General features: G+C 43.0%; 1 protein-coding gene across 2 annotated transcripts in view; it reads left to right on the top strand.

The window, feature by feature from the left end:
• The first annotated feature begins 289 nt into the window (after nt 1-289).
• The window catches only part of FXN (frataxin), a 35,865-nt gene continuing 8,238 nt past the window's right edge, over nt 290-27,916 (top strand). Inside the window, exons 1-4 of one of the 2 annotated variants that reach the window (XM_077474977.1) lie at nt 290-516; nt 13,651-13,730; nt 14,451-14,548; nt 14,715-14,835. In XM_077474977.1, the coding sequence (XP_077331103.1) occupies nt 13,701-13,730; nt 14,451-14,548; nt 14,715-14,835 (249 nt within the window). In that variant the 5' untranslated portion in view covers nt 290-516; nt 13,651-13,700. The remainder of the gene's footprint in view (nt 517-13,650; nt 13,731-14,450; nt 14,549-14,714; nt 14,836-27,916) is intronic. The other variant, XM_077474976.1, reaches the window with a different exon arrangement.

Genomic DNA, 27,916 nt, shown 5'->3' with positions numbered 1-27,916 from the left:
TTCTCATTCCCTCCAACACACACCAAGTTCTCTCTTCCCTCCCATAAAGTAATGTTTGATAACTTCTTCCCTGCCTCAATGCCCGTTTTGAAGCATTATAAAACACAGCCCGTTGTGGTGAAACTCCCTCGTGTTCTTCCTGTCACAAACTCAGAGCCTAAGACAGTAGCTGCCATAATTCTCTGCATTTAAAACAGAGACCTTCCACCGAAGCAGCCAATATTTAAGGAATGTGAAACATTGCAATTCTACCACTAGATGGCAGCAAAGACACGCCTCTAAGCTTACGCATAGACATGAAGAGTTGAGTACAGACACGCTCTCACGGCGATAGACTCAGGGAATCGATCCCCGTTGTAAAGGAGAGGGGGCGAGACACCGATGTATGTACATGTGACACGGTGCGCTACAGGGACAATGTGGGCTGTATGCAGGCAATTGAGAGCTGTCATTGGTTTCAGGCAGCTAAGAACCGTGAGCAGTAGTTCCAGGCTGTGTGTAAGGAGCGCATGCACAGTGAGTACATGACATTACATAAGTGGGGACCCCGGGAGGACATGCAGGGGAGGTCTCATAGGGTGAGGCCTGCCAATCTTACTAGGGTCACGTGACTGGGCATTCCAATGGGAAACAAGGGTGTCACCAGCAGAGCCTGACTACAATGTATAGACCTCCTATACTTTCCTGTGATCACCTCAGGGGCTTCCTGCTACTCACTTTCTATTATTTCTTCAAAGTATAACATAAAATAGAGTGTAATCCTAAAGGGACAGTAAGATCACCCACTACAATGTAAGGGTGTGTCCAGCAGTGATCACCGCATAAGGTTGCTACCTCATCCCTTTAAACCCAGACACAAGGATTACACAGGTACTGAGACTAATTTAATGCAGATAAGGCATCAAGTGAGTTTAATTACCACCTTAATCAGCCTCAGAACCTGTGTAATTATAATGTGTTTGGGTTTAAAGGGATGAGATGGTAACCCTATCACCGCAGGTAAGTGCTACCACCAACCTATCATGGAAATATACAGGTGACGGCAGTCACAGTAGATTGCTGCTGTCATTTGCACTGGTGTTAGTTGCCCACAAGAATGTAGCCTAAAGTGTAGGGCTGAAACAACTAACCGATTAATCGACAACTAATCGATTATGAAGTTAATCGATTACTATTTTCATAATCGATTAATCGGCCAGCCAATTAGTTGGCCTGCATACAGAATGCATTATTTGTTTACATATCAGGAAATACACATAAAGCTCAGTACACTGTCCATACATGTCAGTAAGTGCCTGAGAACTTAATGTGTGAGACGTAGTCCTGGGCAGGAAGTGAGTGGTTCTAAAGGCAGAATTTTTTTTTTTACCTTGCTATTGGTGCACTCTGTACTGTGCTTAATGCACAGCAAAAAGCAGTGTAGAAACAGATCAAAAGCAAATTGCATAGGTGTGTACTGAGCCTCAGTTTTTAGACGAGAATATTTCTATAAAAAATCTTAGTACATTCGCTGAATGAAAGACTATTGTTTGAAATTTTCACTTGCTTTTTTAACATTCTGTTTTAACCAAAAGTCGGCTACAGCACGGACGCTAACTGCCGGGATGGTGTCCCTGGACGTCCTCCTGTTTACTTCCCCTCTGCGTGCCATTGCGTGTGCGCATCAGGGAAGTTCTGTGTTGGCCGTGTCCCTTGGACACAGTCAATCACAGATCGTGCTAAATGGCCAATCACAACGGCCATTTAGCACTCGATTGGCGTGTCCAGTGAGAGGTGATCTCATATGTAAACATATGAGATCATCTCTCATCGCCGGCTCTCCCTCCTCACACAAAGACAGCGTGTGAGGAGGGAGAGATGAATGGCTGCAGCGTCACTGAAAAGTAATAACACACACACATGCCCATCTGTCCCCTGTGTCACCTGTCCCCAGTGCCACGTGTCATTGTCACGTGTCATCAGTGCCAAGTATTAGTGCCATCTGTCATCAGTGCCACGTATTAGTGCCATCTGTCATCAGTGTCACGTACCACAGAAACAAAGAAAAATGCAATTTTTTTTTGTAAAAAAATTTCGGTCTTTTTTCATTTATAGCGCAAAAAATAAAAAACCCAGAGGTGATCAAATACCACCAAATGAAAGCTCTATTTGTATGAAAAAAGGACAAAAAAATGTATTTGGGTACAGTGTTACATGACTGAGTAATTGTCATTCAAAGTGTTAGAGCACCAAAAGCTGAAAAATGGTCTGGGCAGGAGGGGGTTTAAGTGCCCAGTAGGCAAGTGGTTAAAATGAATGTATTTTTGAACGAAAAACCACATACACGTCTGAAAATTCCTTTGACCAAGCAGTTTTCTATTATTTATAAATTTTCGTGTCACTGTGGTTGAAAACGAACATCGATTTGACCCACTAACAATTCGAAAGTCATACTAATGTTCTTTAAAATTAGATTTTTTTTTTTTTTTTGAAGGAAGACATTGTTTTTGTATGGCCAGCATATAATATATTACAGTTCTGTTTAACCACTTGCTTACTGGGCACTTAAACCCCCCTCAGTCCCAGACCAATTTTCAGCTTTCAGCGTTGATGCACTTTGAATGACAATTGCGCGGGCATACAACACTGTACACAAATGAAATTTTTATCATTTTTTTCCCACAAATAGAGCTTTCTTTTGGTGGTATTTAATCACAGCTGGGAGTTTTATTTTTTGCTAAACAAACAAAAAAAGATGCAAAAAAAAAAAATCATGTTTAATAGTTTGTTATAAAATGTTGCAAACAGGTCATTTTTCTCCTTTATTGAAGTGCGCTGATGAGGCGGCACTGATAGGCTGCATTGGTGGGCACTGATAGGCATAGTTGAGGCGGCACTAATAGGCACAGATAAGGCGGCACAGATAAGGCGGCACTGATGGGCAAAGACAGGCACCAATAAGATGGCACGGATGGGTGGCACTAAGGGGCACTGATGGGTACCACTGATAGATGGGACTGATGGGCACTGATAGGTGGCACTGATGGGCGGCACTGCTGGGCACTGATGGGCGGCACTGCTGGGCACGGATATGTGGCACTGGGGTGCAGCACCTTTGTTGAGGCAGATTGTGGGCACTGCTGGGTGGCACTGTTGGCACTGCTGGGTGGCACTGTGGGCACTGCTGGGTGGCACTGACAGGGGGGGACACATTTTTTATTAATGTGGCAAAGCAGGGGGCAGGTGGGCACTGGCAGGGGGCAGGTGGGCACTGGCAGGGCTGGCTGTGATCAGGACTGATGTCCCGATCACGGCCGCCGGTGATCGGCTTTTTTTTTCTCCTCGCGCTGACAGCTGACAGCTGACAGAAAAAGCCGATTATTCAAAGGAATAATAGCCGATTACCGGCTCCGTTATATCACATGATCAGCTGTCATTAGCTGACAGCTGATCACGTGATAAGGGGTGGGGATCGACCCCTTGCACGGATCAGTGATCAGGCGAGTCTCGTAGACTCGCCGATCACAGAGCGCGCCGCGTGCGCCCCCCTCAGGGGGCGCGCAGGCCGCTCGTGCACGGGACTACGTCAATAGACGTAGTCCTGGCAAAGGAGATCCGTTCTGTAGCCGTCATTCGGCTATAGCGCGGGTCTCAAGTGGTTAAAAAACTGCAAAAAAGTATAACTTTTTTTTTTCTTTAAATAAAAAAAGATCTGAGTCTGATGATATTTACCAGATTCAACCTCTAATAATATAAACAGTATATATCTCCTCTAATAGTATATACAGTATATCTCTTCTGTCTGTTATTCTCAAAGTGGATTAGAGATTTTGCTCCCTAACCATATAGTTGGTTATTTATATTTACCACTGCATAGAGATATTTAAGAATAAATTCTTTTTTTTTTTAAACTTTACATATTAACTAAATTATACTACTACTTTGTTTTTTATACACTTTTAAGGTTATTAACCGATTAATCAAAGCAATAATCGGCCAACTAATAGATTATGAAAATAATCATTAGTTGTAGCCCTACTAAAGTGGTTCTAAAGCCTCTAGGGTTTTTTTTTCATTATTGCATTCTTTGCATTAAAGTGTTACTAAACCCACAATTGTAAAATCAGTCTGTATATCCGGTAAAGCATGCTTGTTATACTCAAACCATCTCCTGATAGAACGGAGCCATGGGGGCACGCTACCCATGCTCAGTTTGATGTGCATTGCTAGAGAGTTTTTCTTGGGAGTGTGCATGTGGTCAGCAGAGGGCCAATCGGCACTCACCAGACAAAGGGTCAGGGGTCCTGCAGCCTGATAGGATAGGCAGAAGAGGACTAAAACTCCTCCTACAAGCATTAACCAGATAGTGATAGTCGCATAACTGCTATGTACTGCTGATGAGAAAAGTAATTTATCCATTTATATTTACAAAAATTATTGTATTTCCATGTTCTGTGTATTGTGGGAAGTGAAATATAGTGAATGCAGGCTCCTGGGTTTAGTAACACGTTAAGGTAAAAAAACAAAGGTAAAGGTAAAAGTCCAATCTGATCCAGTGATGTGCACAAGAGCAGTGGCTCTTGCCACTGTCTCTCTCCTTATTGGGCAGAATAATAGCAGTGACAGCCATTGGCTTCCGCTGCTGTCAATCAAATGCTGTGACGGGGGTGGGGCTGAGTCACCCATTCAATAGGCGCAGACAGGGCGGCTCGGAAGCTAGCACACACAGGTGCCTCCAAGGAAAGTGGAGCTGCACAATTAATTGTTAAAAGATTGAGAACTCAAGTCCACACACACACTTAATCCAGCATTTCTATGACTCGAAACCGATACTTTCAGGCTCAGTTATTTCATCTGTCAGCAGGATTCCCACACTGACAGCTGAAATGTAAAAAAAAAAAACAAAAAAAAAAAAAAGCCGTAATCACTGGTTGTTAAGGAGCAGGGCTGCCACTTGCTTAGGAACCGATGACTCATTCAGCTGTCAGAGGAGTTCCCTTGCTTAGAGATGTCAAAAAATAAAAAAATAAACTGCCGGAAATGTTTATCAACAACATTACTCAGCTGAAAGAGACAACTAAAAAGAAACATTGTATCTTCTTATCTGTCCTTCTGTTTACTGATTTACAGATCAAAGGGATGAACTTTGGTCTGCAAATGAAGTTAGTTTAACCACTTCACCCCGGAACGTTTTACCCCCTTAATGACCAGGTCATTTTTTGATTGAAGTAAAGAGTATTATATCTTATTTTGTTGCCATCTTGTTTGATAACCTAATGTTCAGGGGTTGTAAATCTTTACAATAAAAAAGTTCTTCAGAATCGTGATCTTTATTCTAAGAAAAAGAATTGTGATTCTCGTGTTATTCAGAATCGTACAGCTCTAAGTTTTGGATTCCAAGTAATACACTGTCTCATCTGCTCTGCAAATGATCAGTTGCTCTTTTTGTAGGCACTGTGTAGAATTTGTTATAGCGGATTTTCTGACAGCTTACAGATTTACTGCTGCTTGGGCACTGTGGGTTTCAGCAAAATGGCAGCCTTCAGCAAGAAGGAACAGGAGCAATGCTGGAGGGAATTTACAGCACACAATAATTTTGGTAGCATGATGATTAATGTGGAATAATTAGCATGTTCCTTGCTAAAAAAACATTATTTTTTATCAAGTTGTTATGGGTAAAGTTCTGCTTTAATGTCCATAAGGTTATAGTCTTAGAGCAGACTGTGGCTCAGTCTGGCCAGCCCTCAGTGGATCTCCTCTCCCTCTGGTGGATAAGGTAGTTCCTGGTGCAGCACTAACCGTCTATAATGTGCAGCTAAACCCTCTTATTTTTCAGCCAAGGAAGCTGCCATCATAGCCTCTGTTTGATCTGCAACTACCATGGTGCTGCACATGTGATCAGTTAGGACACCAGCCATTAAAAGGCTGGTCCATATCAGACCCTTATCCGAGCACGCAGCCCGGCCGGTCAGGAAAGGGGGTGGGGACGAGCAAGTCCCCCCCCCCCCCTCCTGAGCCGTACCAGGTTGCATGCCCTCAACATGGGGGGGTGCTTTGGGGAAGGGGGTGGCTCTGCGGCCCCCCACCCCAAAGCACCTTGTCCCCATGTTGATGAGGACAAGGGCCTCTTCCCGACAACCCTGGCCATTGGTTGTCGGGGGCTGCGGCCGGGGGGCTTATCGGAATCCGGGAACCCCCTTTAATAAGGGGGCCCCCAGATACCGACCCCCCCACCCTATGTGAATGAGTATGGGGTACAATGTACCCCTACCCATTCACCTGGTGAAAAAATGTAAATAAGACACAACACAAGGTTTTAAAATAATTTATTGCACAGCTCCGGGGGTCTTCTTTCATCCTGGGGGGGTCTTCTCACCGAACTTCTCCGATATCTTCTGCTAGCTCTTTTACTAGCGGAGGAGCTCGGCTTTCTTCTTTGTCGCCGACTGGGGGTCTTCTTCTGACTTCGGGGGTCTTGTCCCCCTCTTCGGTTCTTCTTGCTGGGCCTCCGCTTTCTTCTCCCAGCTCTTTTACTAGCGGTAGCCCGGTCATCTGTCCCCACCGCCTCTTCTTCCAACTTCGGGGGTCTTGTCCCCCTCTTCGGTTCTTCTTGCCGGGCCTCCGCTTCCTTCTTCCAGCTCTTTTACTAGCGGTGGCCTGGTCTTCTGTCGCCACCGCCTTCTTCTCTTCTCTTCTTCTTTGAGATGTTGACTCAATGCTGTCTCTGGCCGCAGTGACAGGGACGCGTTGTGCGGCGATTTATATAGGGACAATGGGTGGGGTCACCTGGTGATGTCACATGGTGACCCTGCCCCCTTATGATGTCACAGTCCCAGAGGATGCAAAAAAAGTCCTGCAAGCAGCTTTTTTGAGGCGATTTAGAAGCGGTGTATACACCGCTCCTAAAGCACCCCTGCCCATTGAAATCAAAGTGCCTCGGCAGCGGCGCTTTTAACCCTTTATTCGGCCACTAGCAGGAGTTAAAAGCGTCCCTCTAGTGGCCAAAAAGCACCTCTAAAACAACGGTAAAGCGCCACTAAAACTGGCGGCGCTTTGCCGCCGACGCCTCCTCACTGTCGGTGTGAAAGGGGTCTTATTGTTCACTGCATTCCTTGCATGTAACTGTTTTGGAAAACAGTTCAAGCAGTGGGTATAGTTCTGCTTTAAAGCAGTGAATGGTAACTGTTAGCAATGAGCATGGGTATCCTTTGAACTCATCTCTAGCTGAACTCCACGCTTCTTTTTATTTTTTTTTATTTTTTTTGGTTCCGATTGAACACAAAATCTATCTGTCAGTATGTTTGGCACCCTTCCTCACTCTATACAATCGTCATAAACAATTTTTGTGAATTAGTCTCCTGTCTGATAAACCTTTTAGCAACAGCACTTCCTGTTGCAGGCTGACAACAATGTGAACGCCTTGAAATTAAAGTGGTTCTAAAAGTAGGTGTTTATTCTTTTCTCACATCATCAGAGGACACAGAGCCATAGTAATAACTATGTGGGTTATATCGGCGTATCAGGTGCTGGACACTGGCACGCCCCTTAAGGCGTGAACTTCCCCCATATAGCCCCTCCCATTACTGGGAGTCCTCCGTTTTTTCGCCAGTGTCTAAGGTGTTGGGCACGTGTAAGGATGTGTGTACTGAGCTCCACGGGCAGTAATCCTTTGATGAGAGCCAACCATCCTGACCGGATCCATTCTGATGTCTCCGTAATGGACTAAATGAACGGTACCCGAGTCTCGTCATCCGAAGATATGAGGTTTTGCTTGCGAATGCTTTTAAAGCTGGGCCCTGGGATCCAGTACTTTTTGGTAGTGAAGCCAATAAATGTTTATTGGCAGAGTCTTCTCGCAGGTCCAGAATTGTGTGATTACGTGAGTGTACCCCTGTTCCTGAAGGTTTCCTTTCAAGATCTCGGAGCCTACCGTGAAGGGCGTAGATTGGGTTTTTTATCTCTGATAAACCCTGCTGCGATGAAAGGTAGGGGAGATTTTCTCAGGAATCTCTCCTTCCATGTATTGTGTTGTTATGTCTATGTGTCACCACTGGAGGCTGTATTGAGCACTCGCCATTCTGATGCTGGAAACAGCAGAAGCTCCACTCTACTTTCCGTTCAAGCCAGCTCAGACCTTCAGGTATGAAGGGGGTTCTGGTCACTTCCTGGGCCCACGGATTGGCAGTTTTTGATCCTTTTAATGCCAGCCAGCTACCTCTTTTTTTTTCTTTAAAAAAATAAAAATAAATACATTTTTTGGGCAGGTCGCGGCCGCTCATCGGGTAGAGTATTTACCCTCCCGCCCGCCATGATGCCAGCGCTCACACACTTCCCTGTTGAAAGAGGAAGGGGGCCGTTTTCGCATTGAGGGCGTGGCTAAACGGCGTCAGACGTCGGCCACATGTGGAGGAAGTAATTTAAGCTATACAGGAAAAGCTGCAGTCTGGCGGTGGAGAGACAGAGCAGAGGTCAGGTTTGGTGACACAGGCATTTCCCTTTTGTTGACAACATTGTACTGTATAGCTAGGACTAATACCAGCTTTTGTACTGTACTATAGCCTAGCAAGTGTAAAATTATTTTGCTGGTACTGCCTCTGCTTTGTACTGTAAGCTATGAGTGACAAAGGGACCAGGAACTCCTCTAAGGGTTCTAAGGGGTTAATGGTATACAACAAACTAAAAACCCTTCCAAAAGAATGTCTCCCTCCCCTGAGAGGTAAAAAGAAAGATACGGCCAGTCAGATGAGCCGTCAAGGGTAGAACACTTCTGTCCCTGTGTATGTCATACAAACAGTTTTTTTCTTCTACCATTTAAAAAATTATTGCTATGATGTCTCTCCATAGTAGGACTAAACATAGCAGATTCCCATCTAGTCCTCTGGGCCCTTTTGTTGAGATGCAGGAGGCTAGGGATCAGGTAGATCTTCCCAAATATTGGAAGATACTTATCTTTCCTCTTCAGAGGATCCTAATGGGGAGACAGTAGCCGCACAAGTCAGGGGTTTGTCTACTCCCTTACTTAACCCTTTTGTTGCCCGCAGCACGGGCTCTTGAGGTATCTACCTCTAATAGGGTTCATTTGAACCTCCCCCACCTGGGTATGTTTTTTTTCCTATTCATGCATAGCTATGTATTTTGAATTGGAACATTTCTATGAAAGAAATGGAGGGTTCCAGCTATTAATGCTGCAATCACCTCAGCGAGCAGAGTCTCACATGTCCAGTGGATAATGCACTGATGTTAAAGGATCCAGCAAGTTAAGGTTGGATTTTCCTTTTAAAGACAAGGTGTCTTTTGCAGTTCTGGCTGCAATTGAAGTAGCTCATTCCATTAACCCTTTAACATCTGCTCCACTATTTTGGTGGTGCACATTTTTAGTCACACCAATGCATTGGAAAGTGTGGACTCCAAGGAACAGGTGTGAGATACCTGAAAGTTCTGCCTGATCAGCAGGCCCGGCAAGGGGCTGGTGTATTTGACGCACTGTGTCTCACAGATGCTATGAAGGACTCGATCGTTTAAGCCCTATGGTTTATACTTGGACTAGTGCATTTTTGCAGAGGTCCGTGGCTGAAATATTGATCAGCCGAAGCACCAGGTGAAAACCCTTAGCAAGTCTGTGTCCCTTCCTGGGGTACGACTATTTAGAGTAGATAAGTACATCCAAAAGGGGTAAAACTCGCTTTACCAGTAAAAGGAGGTTCAAACAGTTCTCCTTTAATCCTGCAGCCTCTCCTATGCCTTAGTTCCAGGGGCAGCACCAGGATCTTGGGGGCAGAAAGCCCAAAAAGCAGAATGCTAAGGCCTTCTCAGGAAGGAGTACCCCCCACTCATTTGGGTGAGGGGAAAGGTCCTGCAATTCTCAAAGTCTGGCAAGAACAATGTTAAGAGCAGAGGGATTTCTGCGATTTTTATTTTCTAGGTTACATCTAGAGTTTCAAGAGCACGGATGGCTCAGTCGGCTTTCGATCTGAGGGTCCGGGTCCTGTTTGGGTGCTGCCTGTGGGATCCTTGGGTCTGCTGATGCGGCAGTATGCAGGAGTGTCCGTCTCCTCAAAAATGCTCCTAAGGTTCCAGAGAAAAAAAAGAAAAGGAAAGAGAAGTCTCTCTTTCTGGCCTCTGGATCCGCTGTTATCCCAGTCAGTGATATCAGAGATGCCCTTAGTGGGACAAAGTATTTTTTTTTTTTTTTTTTTTTTTTTTTTTTTTGGTGCAAACCTTTTAAGGTCTCGGAGCCAAACAGAGAGGTAAGACCCATTCTGGATCTCGGAGATCTGAATCGGCAAATGAACATCCATCCCATCCTTTCATAATTAGATTGGCTGTGTCCATCCTGCAAGGAGGGGAGTTGCATATCTTCATGTGCCCAAGTTTCCCGCTTACCAGAAATTTCTGCGGTTTGAAATATAAAATTCTTTTTTTCAATCGTGGCACTGCCATTCGGCTTAGCCACAGCACCACGAGTGTTCTGAAAGATTCTGGCACCTCCTTTAGCCAGGTTAAGGGGTCAAGGCATAACGGTCCTAGCCTATTAGAAGATCTGCTTTTAATAGATCATTCAGTCTCAGGTCTAAAAACAGAGTCTGATCTCAGCTGTAGATATCTGAATTCTCTATGTTGGATTCTCGGCCTAGGAAGATTCTCCTTAAAACCATCAAGGAGGTTACTTGGGGGCTGGTTATAGATACCATACAGAAGAAGGTATTCTTACCCCAGACGTGAATCAGTTCCATTGTAGGACTAATTCAACTTATCTGGATAAAGGAAAATTCCTTAATTCGGGTGCAGGAGATTTTTAGGGGAAACGGTGACCGTCCCTTATGAGCAATTTTATTCAAAGACTGATTCAAGACACCATCCTGTCTGTCTGTTTCCAATATGCTTGGCTCCCAACATAGGTCAGAGCTTAAATTGGTGGTTGTTATCCAGCAGAATGGAAAATCTTTATCCTGCAAGGTTTTTACAACAGATGCCAGCCTTCTAGGCTGGGGAGCAGCCCTGGAAGAAGATTCTGTCCAAGGGAGATGGTCCAGGTTAGAGGACCTTGCCTATCAGCTTTGTTGAAAGTTTCAGGCAGTACATCTGGCCATAGAATCTTGGTGGTCAGATTACAGGACTGTCCTGACATGATTCAGTCTGACGGAGCAACGGCGGTGGCTTACATCGATCACCAGGGGAAGCACGAGAAGTCGTGCAGCCCAAAAAGAGGTGAATAATGTTCTAGCTTTGGCAGAACACAACACTCCTTGCCTATCGGCAATCTTATTTATTTATTTCAGGCGTAATACTTGAGACGCCAACAATTATTTCCAGGAGAATGATCTCTTCACCCCGACATCTTCCTAGCAATATGTCAGATGGGGTACTCCGGACATGGACCTATTCGCGTCCAGATTTATTAATAAGGTCAACAACTTTATGTCAAACAAGGGGTCCGCTAGCAGGCGGAACAGACGCATTAGTCTTCCCGGGGGATCTACTGCCCTCTTTATGATCTCGATAAATTAAAGAGGGATTTCACTGTAAAAAAAATATTAAAAGCCAGCAGGTACAAGTACTGCAGCTGCTGACTTTTAATAAATGGACACTCACCTGTCCCAGGATCCAAAAATGGAACTACCACTATATTTTTCCTAGACCACGAAAAAGGTCTAGAAAACACAAAATGTTAGTAAAAAAAAAAACACACTAGCGAATTGTAGGGCAAACCAACACAATAAACTACCCACATTTTTGTAAAATATAAAAGATGAGGTTGTGCTGAGTAAATAGATACCCAGCATGTCAAACTTTAAATTTACGTGCGGCCGTGAAATGACAACAAACGTCAGTACCCTATATTTTCTATACACTACCCTTCAAAAGGCCTCGTAGGTAATCAGTTTAGCGTTACAGAGGCGGTCTTGTGCTAGAATTATTGCTCTTACTCTGGCGTGTGCTGCAATATGTAACGTGTATCACAATCAACATTTTCATGCATAGGAGCCCCTGACACATGCGTTTACGTTTGTACGTGCGTATGAGAGAAGGTGGGGGGGGGGGGATTTTGTATGCTTCGGTGTAACTTTTTTTTTGTAGATTTTTAGATGACAGGTTCTCTTTAATGAGACATGGAGAGTCTAAAAGACCCTGCATGTCTCCTCTGGGCTGCTTCACTGAATGTTTTGCACCCATCTACTAAGCTAAGCTTCAGTTGATAGACAGCCACCCTGATATTATCCTGTAGGATATTTTTATAAACTCGAGAATTCATTTTCCCTCAATGATGGCAAGCTGTGCCTTTTTGTGCCATACATAGTGCTGAGTATTCTTAAATTCAGTCTACAAAACATTTTCCCAGTAGCAGTGCGGTTAGCCAAGGTGCTATTTGGCAAACTTCGGGAATGCAGCTATGGGTTTTTTTTTTTTTTTTTGGAGAGCAGCGTCTTCATCATAGTGTTCTGCTATACACAGCCTGCCTGTTCAAAGACTTGCGTATGGTAGACTCATGAACAAGCATGTTTGCCAATACCAGTGAATTATTGACAATGGCACAGGTAGTGATACTGCTAAACTACAACATAATCATGCATGTGAATGTGCTGTTGAGGTGTAGGTTTATAATAAGTTCATCGGTTTAAAGATATCCATGGCAGCTTCTCAATGACACTAAAGTAATCTCTGTAATATATAAAGGAAACAGCAGAGGGCACCAGCTAAGTGCAGTATATAGGAAAAGACTTTATTAAAGTGGTTGTAAACCCTTACAGACCACTTTTTGCTACAGGTAAACCTATAATAAGGCTTACCTGTAGCTACCCAGGATATCTCCTAAACCTGCACAGTTTAGGAGATATCCCCTGTATTTGCATGTGCCAACGTCATCGGCACATGCGCACTGAAGCAATGGCGCGTATGTGAGTGTGCCATTACTGCCTGCTTGTGCGGCAGTGACCTAATCGCGGGTCCAGCCAATCATAGCGCCGGAGCCGTGATACCCGGTAGTAACTCCCGGGAGTAACGTCGTCGGCCGGTGCTGTGCACGGGCACAGCAGCAAGGGCTTCAATCTCAGGTGAGTATTACATAATGAGCTAGTATGCTATGCATACTAGCTCATTATGCCTTTGTCTTGCAGGTGTTAGTTTTATTTATTTTTAAAAGTGGGTTTACAATCACTTTAACTTCATGCTGACCGAACGCATATATGTGGCCTCGGCATGTGGGCCTTCACACCGAGCGGCAGTATATATGCGGCCTTGTGTAAAACACTGTGCTGAGAGCACACTTCCAGCATGGTAGCTGGCGGTTACCGCAAAGCTGCCGATGCATTCTATCGATTGGGAGCTTTTCCATCTATGTGACAGCCAATTACAGCGGTCACATGACCCGAATGCCCACCTCCGGTCATTTAGAACCCTTAAAGGCCTGGAAGGCAGCAAGGGGTTAAGTATCACAAATGGCAACTCACAAGATGCAGAAGGATAAGTGTGTGTAATTTATGCAGTTCAGTTTGCTGTTGAGCCTCAGGAACCAGTAAGAAGATGCCGCTGTCAGGAGCTGTGTAGGACACCATAAACTTGACCAGGATCCTTGGAGCTTGTGGACTGTGTGGGTCTGGGCACGGGAGAGCAGGTGGGGGAGGGCCACCATCTGCTTTGTTTGCTTAATCTGGAGCTGGCTATCTCTTCTAGGATCTTGCAGTGGGCCCCTTGACAATGCCACACAGCGCAGTGTGTAGTAGATGGCCCTGAAGTCTCCCGGAATGCAGTGTGTGAGTATACCTTGGAGGCTTTGGGCACCACAGCTACGTCATTCTTGCCTATCTAGGTTCTAGGAAGTGCAGGGCTGGCTCAATATAAAAAAAAAAAAAAAAGAAAAGGGGGCACTTATATATTTTTTTATATATTAATTTTGGGGATTCTGAAAAAAGAGGGGGAGGAATAAATTATGGAAAGTGCAAACCGAGTTTGGAGATCCACTTTAAGTATCTGTGTTGTCCAATGAACTAGTAGGATTATTTATTAATTTTTCAGCCTGGGTTCACACTACTGTGACCCCAAACTTGTGCGACATTTGAGATTTAATATTGCAATTTGTGGCACTCCTGTCACACCAAAGTCCCAGAAAAGTAGTGTAGACTTAAGTCGCATTGATTAAGACAGCACCCATTGAAAGTAATGTGTTTTGACTTGTCATGTGACTTTCTGTGTCTCAAGTGTCAACCAGGGCTCAGACTGCACCAAAATGACAGTGGATATCTGACTTCTTTGGAAATGTATATTCCTTTCAGATAGATTATGCAGTTCTCCCTCCTTCCCAGTTGCAGGTTTTTGACTTTTCCATTTATCGATGAAACCTCTGTCCAAATAAAAATAATTCTAAAATGTGTGCACAGCTTCATAATATCTTTTGTTTTTGTGGACAATTGAAATCTGGATTGTACAATATATAGGAATATATAATTTACCATTTTGTATTTTTTCATTTCTAGGATAGATTATGTATATTGCCCAATCAACCAATAAAGAATATCTGCACAAACATTCTGATATGCCCTAGCAGACGAGCAGGAACTTTGACAAGCAGTAGGTAATATTTTCACACTGAGCTATTTTAACAAATTCTTTATCCTGAATTCTGCAAGACATCAGTCTACAGAAATGTAAATATGATTGCTTTTCCCATTTCAGAATGTCATTTCTTTTCAAGCTATGTATTTGTCTGGTAACTGAGCATATTTTTCCTTATTTCATAGTGCATTAGATGAAACAATGTATGAAAGATTGGCAGCAGATACACTATATGCCCTTGCTGAGTTCTTTGAGGACCTGGCTGATCAGCCTTTTACACCTGCCGATTATGATGTCTCTTTTGGGGTATGTTTCTGTCCATTAAACATGTCCATGATAACAAAAATATGTAGAGTCTCTGAGACTCTGAGTATTCTCTCTTTCAGAATGTACGGTCTCTGAGACTCTGAGTATTCTCTCTTTCAGAATGCTAAAACGTGTTTGTTGCTTTAGAGTTAAAAAGAAGTTCCAGGCCCCCCCCCCCCCCAAAAAATATATTCAAAGTCAGCAGCTACAAATACTGTAGCTGCTGACTTTTATTATTAGGGCACTTACTTTTCCAGGAATCCAGCGGTGTCCTCAGCCGAGCCAATTTTTTAATCAGGTGAAGCTTTGCGCTTTGTGAATAGACCAGCTGCTGGGGAAGGAGGTGGGGGAGAACTTCCCCCTCAGTTTTCTGCGGTGAACTGAGCCGGAAGTGGAAGCGGGCACCTGTCAATCCAGGAACCTCTACCCCCCCCCCCCCTCCACACCCCCCCCCCAAAAGGTGCCAGATGTGGCAGCAGAGTGGGGGGGGGGGGGGGGGGCAGAAAAGCACAGCTTCCCCTTTTTAGTGGAGCTCCATTTTATAGGATACGTGCTCTTTAACCACTCCCCCAGAGCGTTTTTTTTTTTTCCATTTTTCACACATGCTAAAAATCAAAAATTTTGCCTCTAAAATTATGGAACCACCCCTTTCCGCCAGAACATTTTAATATTTTCTGAAAGCAGAGGCCTTGTAGAATGAAAGATGGTAGAGGCAATTTTCTCTGTTGCGCAATATTTGTGCAACTGTTTATCAAATCTGTTTGTTCAGGAAAAATTACACTAAAATGCGCACACATACACAATTGAATGCCCAATATTTTGTACAAGATAAAAGATGAGGTCACATTAATAGAAGCCAAATATATCAAGTCTCAAAATTTATCTGCAGCAGTGAATTGGCAAAAAATTATGATACTTAAAATTGTCAATAGGTGACGCTTTTCATGCCTTTTACAGCTGCTCAGTTTAGAATTAACCGTAAATGAGAGACCTAGAATTGTGTAGAAATGTCACGTGTGGCTCATTTATTTTTTGTTAAATGCATTTATTTTATTATATTTTAAATATGTTTATCTTTTACATTTACCTTCATTGCTATCGCAAGAGGGCTAAAATGTGTGATAGCATTGGGCAGATGACAGGTCCACTTTCTGGGGACATCAGGAGTGTATTGAATCCCTAAGATTTTCTCTAACCAACAAGCAAACAGTGTGGCTTTCACACTGCACAGAGGAGATCAGGGAATGGAGCAGGAGACCCCAGGAACCACTGAACGGAGGTTTTCAGGCTCTTCTGTGCTACAGCTATTCGGATCAGTTTTCCAGATGAGCATTAAGACAGCTGCACAACACAGAAACCAGCTCACAGCTGCTACGTATGTCCAAATTGGCAAAACTAGTTAACCAGCCCACTACACCATATTGTAAAAAAAATTATAGCGTGGAAAGTATCTTTCAGCTCAGTAGATTGTTTTTGTTTTTTTTAACGAGCCGGATGCATTGCTAAATGCACAAAAATATAAACGTTAAAAACGTTTGTAGGGAACAACTCCGGTCTCCTGACCCAGGGAATATCTGCTTGCCTTTTGGAGGATTAGGAAGAGATTCAAGGGATTTGTTTTAACTTTGTAACTATTGAGTGCAACTTATAAACAGCACACAAATATAACTTGTGGCAAGTGCACTCATTAACCTCCCTGGCGGTATGATTATGTCTTATTTTTGTGTCTCAAAGCGGTACAATTATTTTGCATAGAAATTTGGCGTTTTAAATTGTAGGCCTGTAATTCTTAGCAATAACACACTTGCATCCATCCAAACAAGAGTCTAGTAGACATTCTGGGTATGATGAAGTTTGAAACACAAAATCATAAATTATAATATAATAAATATAAATGACTATAAAAAATAATATAATAATAAAACAAATTTCCCCACGAATCACTATCGCTCAATTCGGCAAGTGTTCTAATTTACTATCGCTGTTTTCTAGCTGGTCTAAAACCACTTTTAACGGGACACGTTCCGGTTGCTATGGACAGTTTCCAGGCAGAAAGAACAGTATATATAATATAAAACTGCATGCAGGGCATTGGACAAAGCACTGGGAACAAAAGGGATGTGAAATAATTTCATACAGTAATGTAATCCTGTAAGATTACACTGTACTGTATGTATTATGATTTTTCAATTTTTCGAATTTGCCGCTGGGCTCCGCCACCATGCGTCACAATGCTCGCAGGGAATGAAGCCCGACACACAGAGGCATCGGGCCGAGGACAGAGCCCACAGCAGGCAGGACATCGCAAGATCCTGGGGACAAGGTAAGTATATACCGCACCAGGATCCTGCAATGCAATCCCGAGTGTGGCTCGGGGTTACTGCTAATGGTACTGAAATTTAACCCAGAGCCACTCTCTGGAAAATCTCCAGGGAGGTTAATGTCTTTGGACCGTGTTGCTCAAAGATAACTTGGTTTACAGACATAGTGTACAGAGTCGGCCTGAGCGGCTTTGTACTATGTAGTCACAAATGTAAACAGTATGTTTTTTATATCGATAAGCCCACCTCTTAGAACAGACTCATTTTTTCAGATCAGTGGTTGAAGCAGTAGTGGATTGTTTTCAACCCTTTCACCCCCATCTTTTCTTATATATGTCAGTTCCATTCTGTCTCTGCAGCAGGGGCGGATCCAGAGTCTAGTCTCGGGAGGGGCACTGCCAGAAAAAAAGGCTGCTTTCACACTGGGGTGGGCGGGCGTCGGCAGTAAAGACCGCTAACAATGCGGTTTTATCCCATTTATTTCTACTGAGACACACAGCCGCTATATGCCAATATGACATGTTGGTGCGGGTCCTTGAATAAACCCTGCATGCATTCTGGGATCCGCACGCATGACATATTGGGATATAGCGGCTGTGTGTCTCAGTAGAAATAAATGGGATGCATGTAACACTTTATGCATCCCCAAGCCAATAAAAGACAGCCCTACATGTCAGACGCCTGTGTGAATGAAGCATAAAGATACATTTTTCTGTCATTCTATATCATCATTATTATCATGATAATCACACAATACAGGTGCTGTGGCTCAACACACCTGTACTGTGTGATTATCATGATGATAATTGTAATATGACACATGGAGGGGGGTTAATGTACTCACTGATGTATTACTGACCAGTGGTAATTAATTAACCCCTTTGTGCTGCATTAGTGGCACTAGTAGCAGTGTTTATAAACCCCTTCATGCTGTAGCATAAAAGGAGTTAATTAACATTGATGGTGCCACTGTCATTAATGCAGCACAAAGGGGTTAATTGCCACTGGTCACAAATACATGAGTGAGTACATTAACCCCCTCCATGTGCCATATTACAATTACCATTGTAAATTATTTCACAGCCAAAGCATTAACCACTTCACATGTAAGACAAGGTGTTAACTCATTAACATAGCAATGCCTGCCAGAGCTCATTAACATAACAATGCCTTAGCTAAGTAAGTGATCACTCACTTGCAGTGCACTGAGCTGGCTACAAGTCCATCTTGTCTTCAATCCTGCGCGCCTCTGAATCGTGACGTCACACCAGCCAGGACTAGGAAGCGCCTGTCGGGTGGAGATCACTCCGCCTGACAGGGAAGTGAAGTGACACTCGCACCTATCTGCTGCAACTCTGCCTGCATGTAGCAGCGGCCCGTGTCACATTGATTCCAGACCCCCATAGTGACCCACTGGCCCCCTCTAAATGAACTGATGGGAGCCAGGGGAAGCAGAAATAAAGTCCCTGCAGCTGCATTTAGATGCCTTTTAGATGTGATATCCCCTTAACCTCCCTTATCCTTTATTCCCTTAGTATAAAAATAAAAACTGTGGTTATTAAATACCAGTAAAATTTTAAAAAATGCAGCCTCTAAAACCCTTACGTAACATATTTTAACAACTGACAAGCAAAGTTTAAGCAATTTATGATAGTGGTAATGTTTTCCTCCTTCTACATCCTGCCCGCTACTATTGACCAGTAATGCCCCGTACACACGACCAGACTTTTCAACATCAAAAGTCTGACGGAATGATTCCGGCAGACTATTCGAACGTGTGTGGGCTGCAGCGGACTTTTGATTTGCAAAAGTCTGACAGACTTTAGAAATGGAACATGTTTCAAATTTTTCCGACAGAACTCTGCCGGACCCAGAAATCCGCTCGTGTGTGTGCTAGTCTGATGGACTAAAACCGACGCTAGGGCAGCTATTGGCTACTGGCTATGAACTTCCTTATTCTAGTCCAGTCATACGTCATCATGTTCGAATCCGTCGGACTTTGGTGTGATTGTGTGTGGCCAAGTCCGTTCATTCGGAAAGTCCGTCAGAACTCTGTCAGAACTCCGTCGAAAGTCTGCCGGACTTAAGTCCTGTCGTGTGTACGCAGCATTATGCTGCCTATTATATAGTGATGGGCCAATTAAGATGACATTTAGTATCTGATATTAGTGTTACAAAAACATTTAATTTACCACAATATATTTATTTCCAACAAATAAACACTTTGAGATTGATTTGATTTGGTAGCAGCTAAAAAATCACTTTTGTGTGACATGACCCTTATAAGTGGAGGGACCAAAGGGAATGTTTTTGTTGCAGATGCGAAAGAGCCTGTCCCGGTTTTTTACACTCCACCCCTAAAACAAACATTTTATTATATTTCAGTCTACCAATTCTTAGATGTGATGGCAGCATTCATTTTCTTTTTTAGGCTTGCTTTCTTTTATTTTCACTAGGGTTGCATCAATACCGATACTTATGCCCATACCGAGCATTTCCACAAGTAAAATGCTCCGATGGTTGACCGGATACCTAGGCAGTCAGGCGTGATTGGTGCGGCGGTGGGGGGGAGTTATCAGCACCGATCTCCCTGTATAGAGTTCAATTGTATTGTATAATTGTATAAAAGCACTGAAGATAATAAATACTACAGTGCTCCAAGCAGTAATAAGTATAAGTTAGTTAAGCTTTAGATTTATCACTCAGAGGCAAAACTGAGGTTAAAAGCAGAGGTCCCCAACCCCTGGGCCACTGACCTGACCGCTGTTGTTGTCCAGGTCACTCAGCAGGAGATGAGTGGTGACCACAGTCCACACAAGGCTATCACAGACAGTGTTTGCCACTCATCTCCTGTATGTGCCATGTTCTTGTGTCCTCTCCCGTCTCCTTCCCCCGCCCAGCCGAAAATGTCATCCTATTATCAGGGAAGGGGGTGGGAGGAGCTGCAGATCAGAATGGCAAGCTCATCCGGCCCCGTGCTCTGCTGATAGGATGACATTATCGGCCAGGCTGGCAGGCGGAGGAGCTGGGAGAGAACACAAGGACTTTTAACAGCATCTGCCCTGCAGGTAGGAGCCCTGATCAGGGGAGGCAGAGATTGATGTTGAAAAGGAGGGGAAGGGGCAGACTGCAGGGGCAATGTGATGTAAAGGGGACACTATAATATAAAGGGGACTGCACTGTAAAGGGCACTGTTACAGTGCAGAACCCTTTTAAATTTCAGCCCCCTTTACATTACTGTGCCACCTTTACAGTTCAGTCCCCTTTATATCGCAGTGCCCCCTTTACAGAGCAGTCCCCGTTACATTAATGTAAAGGGGCACTGTAATGTAAAGAGGGTGCTGTTATGTGAAGGGGAACTGAAGACACTGGGGGATGATGGACACTGATATAAAGGGAGGGGGCTATGCTTTAAAGGGGTGTTGTGGTGTGAAGGGGCTGAGGACAAAGTTTGTGAATAATCCCATCCCCCTCCCTGTCCACCACAACCACCATCCTCCCCCAGCTTGTACATTTCTGCTGTTTTCAAATCGTGACAGCAGGTCTGGGTAGAAGATCCCCAGCCCTCTTTCACAGGGAGGAAGTGGGATTGGGCAGAGAGCTGTGTAAGCATGTTGCATCCTACAAAAATGGGGGGGGGGAGGAGGGCATGTAACATGTTCCCAAAGGTGAGCTTATCCTTTTAAGATGTTTTGAAAATTAACATTTATACCTCATGCACACAGGCATATTAGGCAAGAATGTAAAATGGGTTGTATTTCTGCGCCCAGGAAGCCCAGGTGCTGCATACAGTAGCCCCATAGACATGAATGCCTATGAATGGATCTACACTAGTACATGTGTAATGCGTACAAAGCATATGAACAATTTGCCTGAACACAGAAAATCAGGGTTCAAGGAATATGCCTGTGATTGAGACCAGATACTTTACAATGGAAAGATAAACTCATTGAGATAGCAGTTATATTGTATGATATTTCATTATAGCTGCAGTTACAGAAATAACCAAGTGCTGGCACTCTAACATAGTCTTGCAGAGTTGCAAAATGTTCTTTATTTTTAAAATTCTGTGTAACTTGTGTTTATTTTCTGATAGATATTTTTGGATTGTTTATTTTTTACAGATAGTTTGCAAATTGTATTAAGATAAATGTCCTTATAATGGAAATGTTATAATGTGTCCTTGTAACCTCTTTTCTATGACATTGACTTTTTTCCAGTCTACAGAACAATGAGACTGTTTGTTACCAAGTTGGATATACTTTTGTGTTTAATTCAGTTCAGTCCGCTGTTGGTTCAGTGAACAAATGAAAAAAAAAAGCTAACTGACCTTGGAATACTTCCATCGTGGATATTCTGACATAGTTATTTAACCAGTAGAAAAATTGGTGTATATCGCGTTGACATGCAAAACGTACAGCAAATAGCAGCCAGCACAACACTAAGACGAGTGTAAACCAAGGGATATGTGAAAAGTAAAATTTTGTGCAGCACTCAAAAATTCATGAAAATTCATATATATACAGTCTAATATATAATGTGAAAAAAACACAAAATAAAACAGTAAAGAAGTGATGTGAAATTCATGCCCAAACTAAAGTCCATGTTCCATCATATAGAGGTTGTTAAACCATGAATACAACAGTCCAGTGAAAAAACGATATAGCCAGGAAAGGGACTCCATGTGCCATCAGTGTTGAAGTGACTAAAGAAAATGGCCTAGTGCAAGAAAGCACAGCCGGTACCCCTGGGGATGTTTGAATGAGATAGACCAGTCCGTAAAGAAAGTATAATACTGTAATTTATTAGTAAAACATATTACATACATGTATGATAAAAAAAACATTTTGTGGCAGTATCTATAGAAAAAATACTAAACAGAACTTTAGTTGGATAAACAAGAGACTTGCGACTTATGTAAATTTTGAGAAGAATGCAGAAGGCATTCTTCTCAAAATCTACAAAAAATTTACATAAGTCCAATACTACAAGAGTGTGGAGGGATGGTGGGACATTTATGAATGTTATAACATTGTAGCTTAATGAAAGGTACATGTTTTAGTATATATTTGGAACATATTTATAGAGTATAAGTGACTGGTGAAAGACACTGCTTTGGCAACTTTTACCTATTAAAGGGGTTGTAAAGGTAAATGTTTTTTCACCTTAATGCATTCTATGCATTAAGGTGAAAAAACATCTCACACTGCCCGCGCCCCCAGTCCCCCCGTTTTACTTACCTGACCCCTCGAAAATCCCGCGCTCGCCCCCGCCGTCCTCTTCGCCGCTCAGCCTGGCCGCTGATTGGCTGGAGTGGATGGATTGAAAGCAGCGCAGCGCGCCGGGGGGCGGGGCCTTGTGATACAGCGAGCGGCTATAGCCGCCGGCTGTATCACGGGAGCGCGCCCGCAGTGCTTCTCACCAATGCGAGGGAGCTCGCATTAACGTGAGAAGCACCTGCGGGAGGAAGCAGAGACAGCCGCCGAGGGACCCCAGAAGAGCAGGTTCGGGGCCACTCTGTGCAAAACGAGCTGCACAGTGGAGGTAAGTATGACATGTTTGTTATTTTAAAAAAATAAAAATTTTTACTTTACAACCCCTTTAAGTAATTCTTTGGCTGTATTTTTCAGAAAGGTATACCATATTTATTTAAGTTCCCACTGCCATAAATAATATATAGACATATACTATGTGTTCTTTTGATTTTCAAAATGCATATGTAATTAAACATATTACAGATTTAGCACCTCCAAACAATCAATTTAAGTTTCATTTATAACCCCAAGCCTACTTTCATCAGATTGGCCACCTACATCAGGGTTTCTCAACTTTTTTTCAGTCATGGCACCCTTTAAAATTCTGCACCTGATTCTAAAATGTTAAAAGCTAAAATAATAGTTTAACATTATGCTGCAACATCCACACGCATAGAACACCCAGCATTAGAGGTGATTTGTGCTTCCAAAGTAAACACACCTTTGCTCATTGGTACTGACTAGTATTCCAGTGTTTAATTGCTGTGCAAGCACCTAATGTCCTTCTTTTCACCCAAGGACATAATTGGCTGTTATGACGCTGGCAGCTTGTTGCAATGGTGCACAATGAAAAACCTGTGGCTTTGTGTAACTAAAATGCAGGCTTGTTCCACCTGCTTGCTTGTATACAATTTTTTTAGGCAATGTCCATGCATTTTTGCCAAGGCACCCTGGTTTAAAAATCACTGAGCTACACACTTTATCATCATTCAGCTTTCCCAGGTCTGTTAAAGTGTCATTAAACCAGACTATGCAAAACTCTTATTACATGCTATATACCAGAGTGTTTATACTCACAAAGCCGCCAAAGCATTTGTTTTGTGTAGAGTGAAATATACCTAGTTGATCCTGCCTTCAGCTGTTGCTCAAATATTCTCTTTGTCCCCACTGCAGCCTGAGATTGTATAGACCAGCTGTTGCCATCTACTGAGCATGCTCCAGTTTCAGTTCCCTTCTAAACTGTTAAGTTCTGCTTTTATGTTATCTGTACAGCGCACATGACTATAGAGTCACACATGTGGACGTATACACAGTGGTAAAGGACATTGTCCTTCTATTGCTAAACACTATGGGGGTGGGATCTAGTATGCTTATTGATTTTACTCCCTAAGAAACACACAAAAAAAGCTTAGTTGTAATATAAATCCATATTAAATATATCAAATGTAATTGCTAATACCTGTAAAGTAAATAAAAAAAAAAAACAGCTTTGGATGCAGATGCCATCTGAACAAAAATGAAAGCTAGTGCCAATCATCTTTGATGCCGCCTATACCATATAAACCACTTCCCGCCCGCCCTATAACAGAAACACGGCGGCATAGTGGTTTCAAAATCCTGACCAGACATCATATGACGTGATCAGGATTTTGAGCCGCTGCGCACCCCCGGTGTCGCGCATCGCGGCAATCGTTGTTGCGGGGTGTCAGTCTGACACCCTGCAACTATGACCTCGGTAAAGAGTCTCCGATGGAGACTCTTTACCACGTGATCAGCCGTGTCCAATCACGGCTGATCACAGTGTAAATAGGAAGAGCCGGTGATCGGCTTTTCCTTACTCGCGTCTGTCAGACGCGAGTAGAGGAGAGCCGATCAGCTGCTCCTCTGACGGGGGGGGGTCTGTGCTGATCGATTATCAGCGCAGCCCCCCGAGGATGCCCACACTGGACCGCCAGGGACGCCACCAGACCACCAGGGATGCCCAGCACAAGGTATGCCACCCTAGACCACCAGGGATTCCAGTCAGTGCCCACAATTGATGCCAATCAGTGCCCACAATGGGCATCACTGATTGGCATGCATTATTTGCCACTGATTGGCATCCATTAGTACAGTATAATATAATACAATGCCGCCTATCAGTGCCCATCTGTGCCGCCTATCCATACCCATCCATGCCCCCCATCCATGCCACCCATCAGTGTCGCCTATCAGTGCCACAAATCAGTGTCCATCAATGCCACCTCATTGGTGCCCATCAGTGCTGCCTTATCAGTGCCCATCAGTGAAGGAGAAAACTTACTTATTTACAAAGTTTTGAAACTGAAACAAAAGAAAACCTTTTTTTTTTTTTTTTTTTATTTGGTATTTTTTTATTTGTTTAGCAAAAAATAAAAAACCCAGAGGTGATCAAATACCACCAAAGGAAAGCTCTATTTGTGGGAAAAAAATTATAAAAATTTCATTTGGGTACAGTGTAGCATGACTGCGCAATTGTCATTCAAAGTGCGACAGCGCTGAAAGCTCAAAATTGGTCTGGGCAGGAAGGTGTTTAAGTGCCTGGTATTGAAGTGGTTAATGAAAAAAAAAGACACATCTGATGTTCAGTAAAGAAGTAAAACTTTTTTTTTTTTTTTTTTTTTTTGGTATTTATAATTTAATTTGAATTGCTCGTCTAAAATTGTGGGGGGTTTTTTAGTCATGTGTCCAGCACAGCACCAATCAGGACTGTGCAGATACAGACTCTGTAGAGCAGGGGTCTCAAACTAGCGACCCTCCAGCTGTTGCAAAACTACAAGTCCCATCATGCCTCTGCCTGTGGTAACCATGATTGTAACTGTCAGCCTTACAATGTCTCATGGGACTTGTAGTTTTGCAACAGCTGGAGGGCCACCAGTTTGAGATCCCTGCTGTAGAGAGTATATATCAGCAAAGTAATAGATCATTCCCTGCAGATGCCAAAGAACAAATAAGGTCATGTGACCACACAACAGTGCTGCAGGAATGAGGATTAAAAAAAAAATATATATAGTATAATGATTTATGTGAATGAATTAAGATAATTAGCACTTCTGCTTCTGTTTAGTATCACTTTAACCACTTCCCGCCTGGTCAGTAGCAAAATGACGGCAGAGCGGTGGTTCAGTTATCCTGACTGGATGTCATATGACTTCTTGCAGGATAACAGCCGGGGTGGACACAGAGATCGGTGGTGCGGTGTCAGTCTGACAGGAAAAAAACCCTGGGAATCCATCTCTCCTTCGCTGAGGAGCTTACATTGGCTAACCGTAAAAAATCGGATCACGTTCAGGACCCTTTGCCTCACCCACAAATGCGTGCATAGAGAAGCTCCGCAATACCTAATGGAGAAAATAAATCATTACACACCAAACCGCAGTCTTCAAACAGCCAACAAAAACCTCCTCCTCGTGCCCAAAGCCCGGTATAAATCCAAGGGGATCAGAGATTCGCTGTCCAAGGGCCTCGGCTATGGAATGCTCTACCTATCAACATCCGCCTGGAAGAAAATCACCTGGCTTTTAGGAAAAAACTCAAGACCTTCCTCTTTTAGCAGATGATCAAAGCTCGCCACAGAGCCTAGAGGCGATTCAATTCGCATTGTGCGCTATACAAGTATTTCATTCATTCATTCGGTAAAGAGCCACTAACGGAGGCTCTTTACCACCTGATCAGCCATGTCCAATCACGGTTGATCACATCGTAAACAGGAAAAGCTGTGTATCAGCTTTTCCTCGCTCGCGTCTGACAGATGCAAGTAGAGGAGAGCTGATAGGCAGCTCTCCTGACAGGTGGGTCTGCGCTGATTGATGATTAGCGCAGATGCCCACACTGGACTACCAGGGATGAACACCATGGATGGATGACCAGGTATGCCACCCATGACCACTAGGGTCAGTGCCCACAAATGGTGCCAGCCAGTGCCCATTACCAATGCCTGCCAGATGTCTTCCTATCAGTAATGCCCATCAGTGCTGCATACCAGTGCCCCCTATCCGTGCCACCTCATTGGTGCCTCCTTATCAGTGCCCGCCAGTGAAGGAGAAAACATACTTATGTACAAAATTTTATAAGAGCACCGAAGAAAACTTTTTTTTTTTTTTTTTTCCCAATTTCTGTATTTTTTTATTTGTTGCGCAAAAAATAAAAACCCCAGCAGTAATCAAATACCACCAAAAGAAAGCTCTATTTGTTGGAACAAAATGATAAAAAAAAATTGTTTGGGTACAGTGTAGCATGACTGCAATTGTCATTCAAAGCGCGACAGTGCTGGAAGTTGAAAATTGGCTTGGGCAGGAAGGGGAGAAAGTGGCTGGCATTGAAGTCGTTAAACGATGTTCTCGAAATTCCCAAGACATTGCTGGTCAGCATAAGTGGGATTTTGCTCCTTAAGATGCCTTTCTTCACTTTTCCCTTTCTTCCATGTTATTCCCAAACCATTGTTACTGGTTGGTATTACAGATGTAAGGGACTGTTTTTTGGCATTAATGTCACTTTGGGAATTATAGAAAAAAAAAAGAGCAACCCACAATCGGATATGTTTATTTCCTTTGGTGATTTCCATATTAATCTAGTTACAGCCTTTTCTGGGTTGTCAAACTGTACAGTGATCCTTACTGGGTTATTTGGGGTCCCAGAGACTTGCAACAAGCTAGCAATGATCAGTCTGACTAAACTAATACATTATTATTATGATTGGATGCTATTAGTTTTGCTTGGGACTGAAATCAATACCTTCCTTTGTTTTGTTTATAGCATCAGATGGTCTTTAACTGCGTTAATCTGAGGATGTGTTTTTTGCCAATTGCATTATAAGCTTTGAGTCATAGAACAGAAGCGTTGTGTTTAGCTGGTTATTACTAGCCTCAGATTACTTTATGCCAATATTACATCGTGAACAGAGAGGCTATTGTATTCCTAAGTTGTGTACCTCTTGGCTACTGTTCCATCAAAAAAAATAAAAAATTAAAGGTACAGTGTAAAAGTAAAAAAATAATAATTTTAAATCAAATGAACCATAATAAAAAAAAAAAATTGACAGCACTCCTGTCCTCCAGTGCAGAAGCAAACCCACATGTCAACCATACAAAACTTGTAATTGTGCCACACATTTGAAGTATCGCAATAATTCTAGGGCCAGACCTCTAATTAGTCACACTAAACTGGTAAAGGCTTTTAAAGTGTGGCCTATGGATAATTTTAAAGTACCATGGCTTGTCACCATTCCACTGACATGTGCAATTTTAAAGTGTGGCATGTTTGGTATCTATCTACTCATCGTAACATCATCTTTTATATTTTATTTTAAAAAAATGATATTGTGTTTGTGTTCACTAAAATGTATTAAACCTGTATATTTAAAAAAAAAAAATGCTGCACAACTAGCGTATGACATAAAAAATTGCAAAACCCACCATTTTATTCTCTTGGACCTCTGCTTAAAAAAAAAAATATTTAATGTTTGGGTATTCTATGTACTCTTCTCGA

Source organism: Lithobates pipiens, unplaced genomic scaffold (assembly GCF_037356315.1).
Source record: "Lithobates pipiens isolate NorthernLeopardFrog02 unplaced genomic scaffold, aLitPip1_a1.2 Scaffold_13, whole genome shotgun sequence".
NCBI lineage: Eukaryota > Metazoa > Chordata > Amphibia > Anura > Ranidae > Lithobates > Lithobates pipiens.
This window is presented reverse-complemented; position numbering and strand designations above follow the sequence as displayed.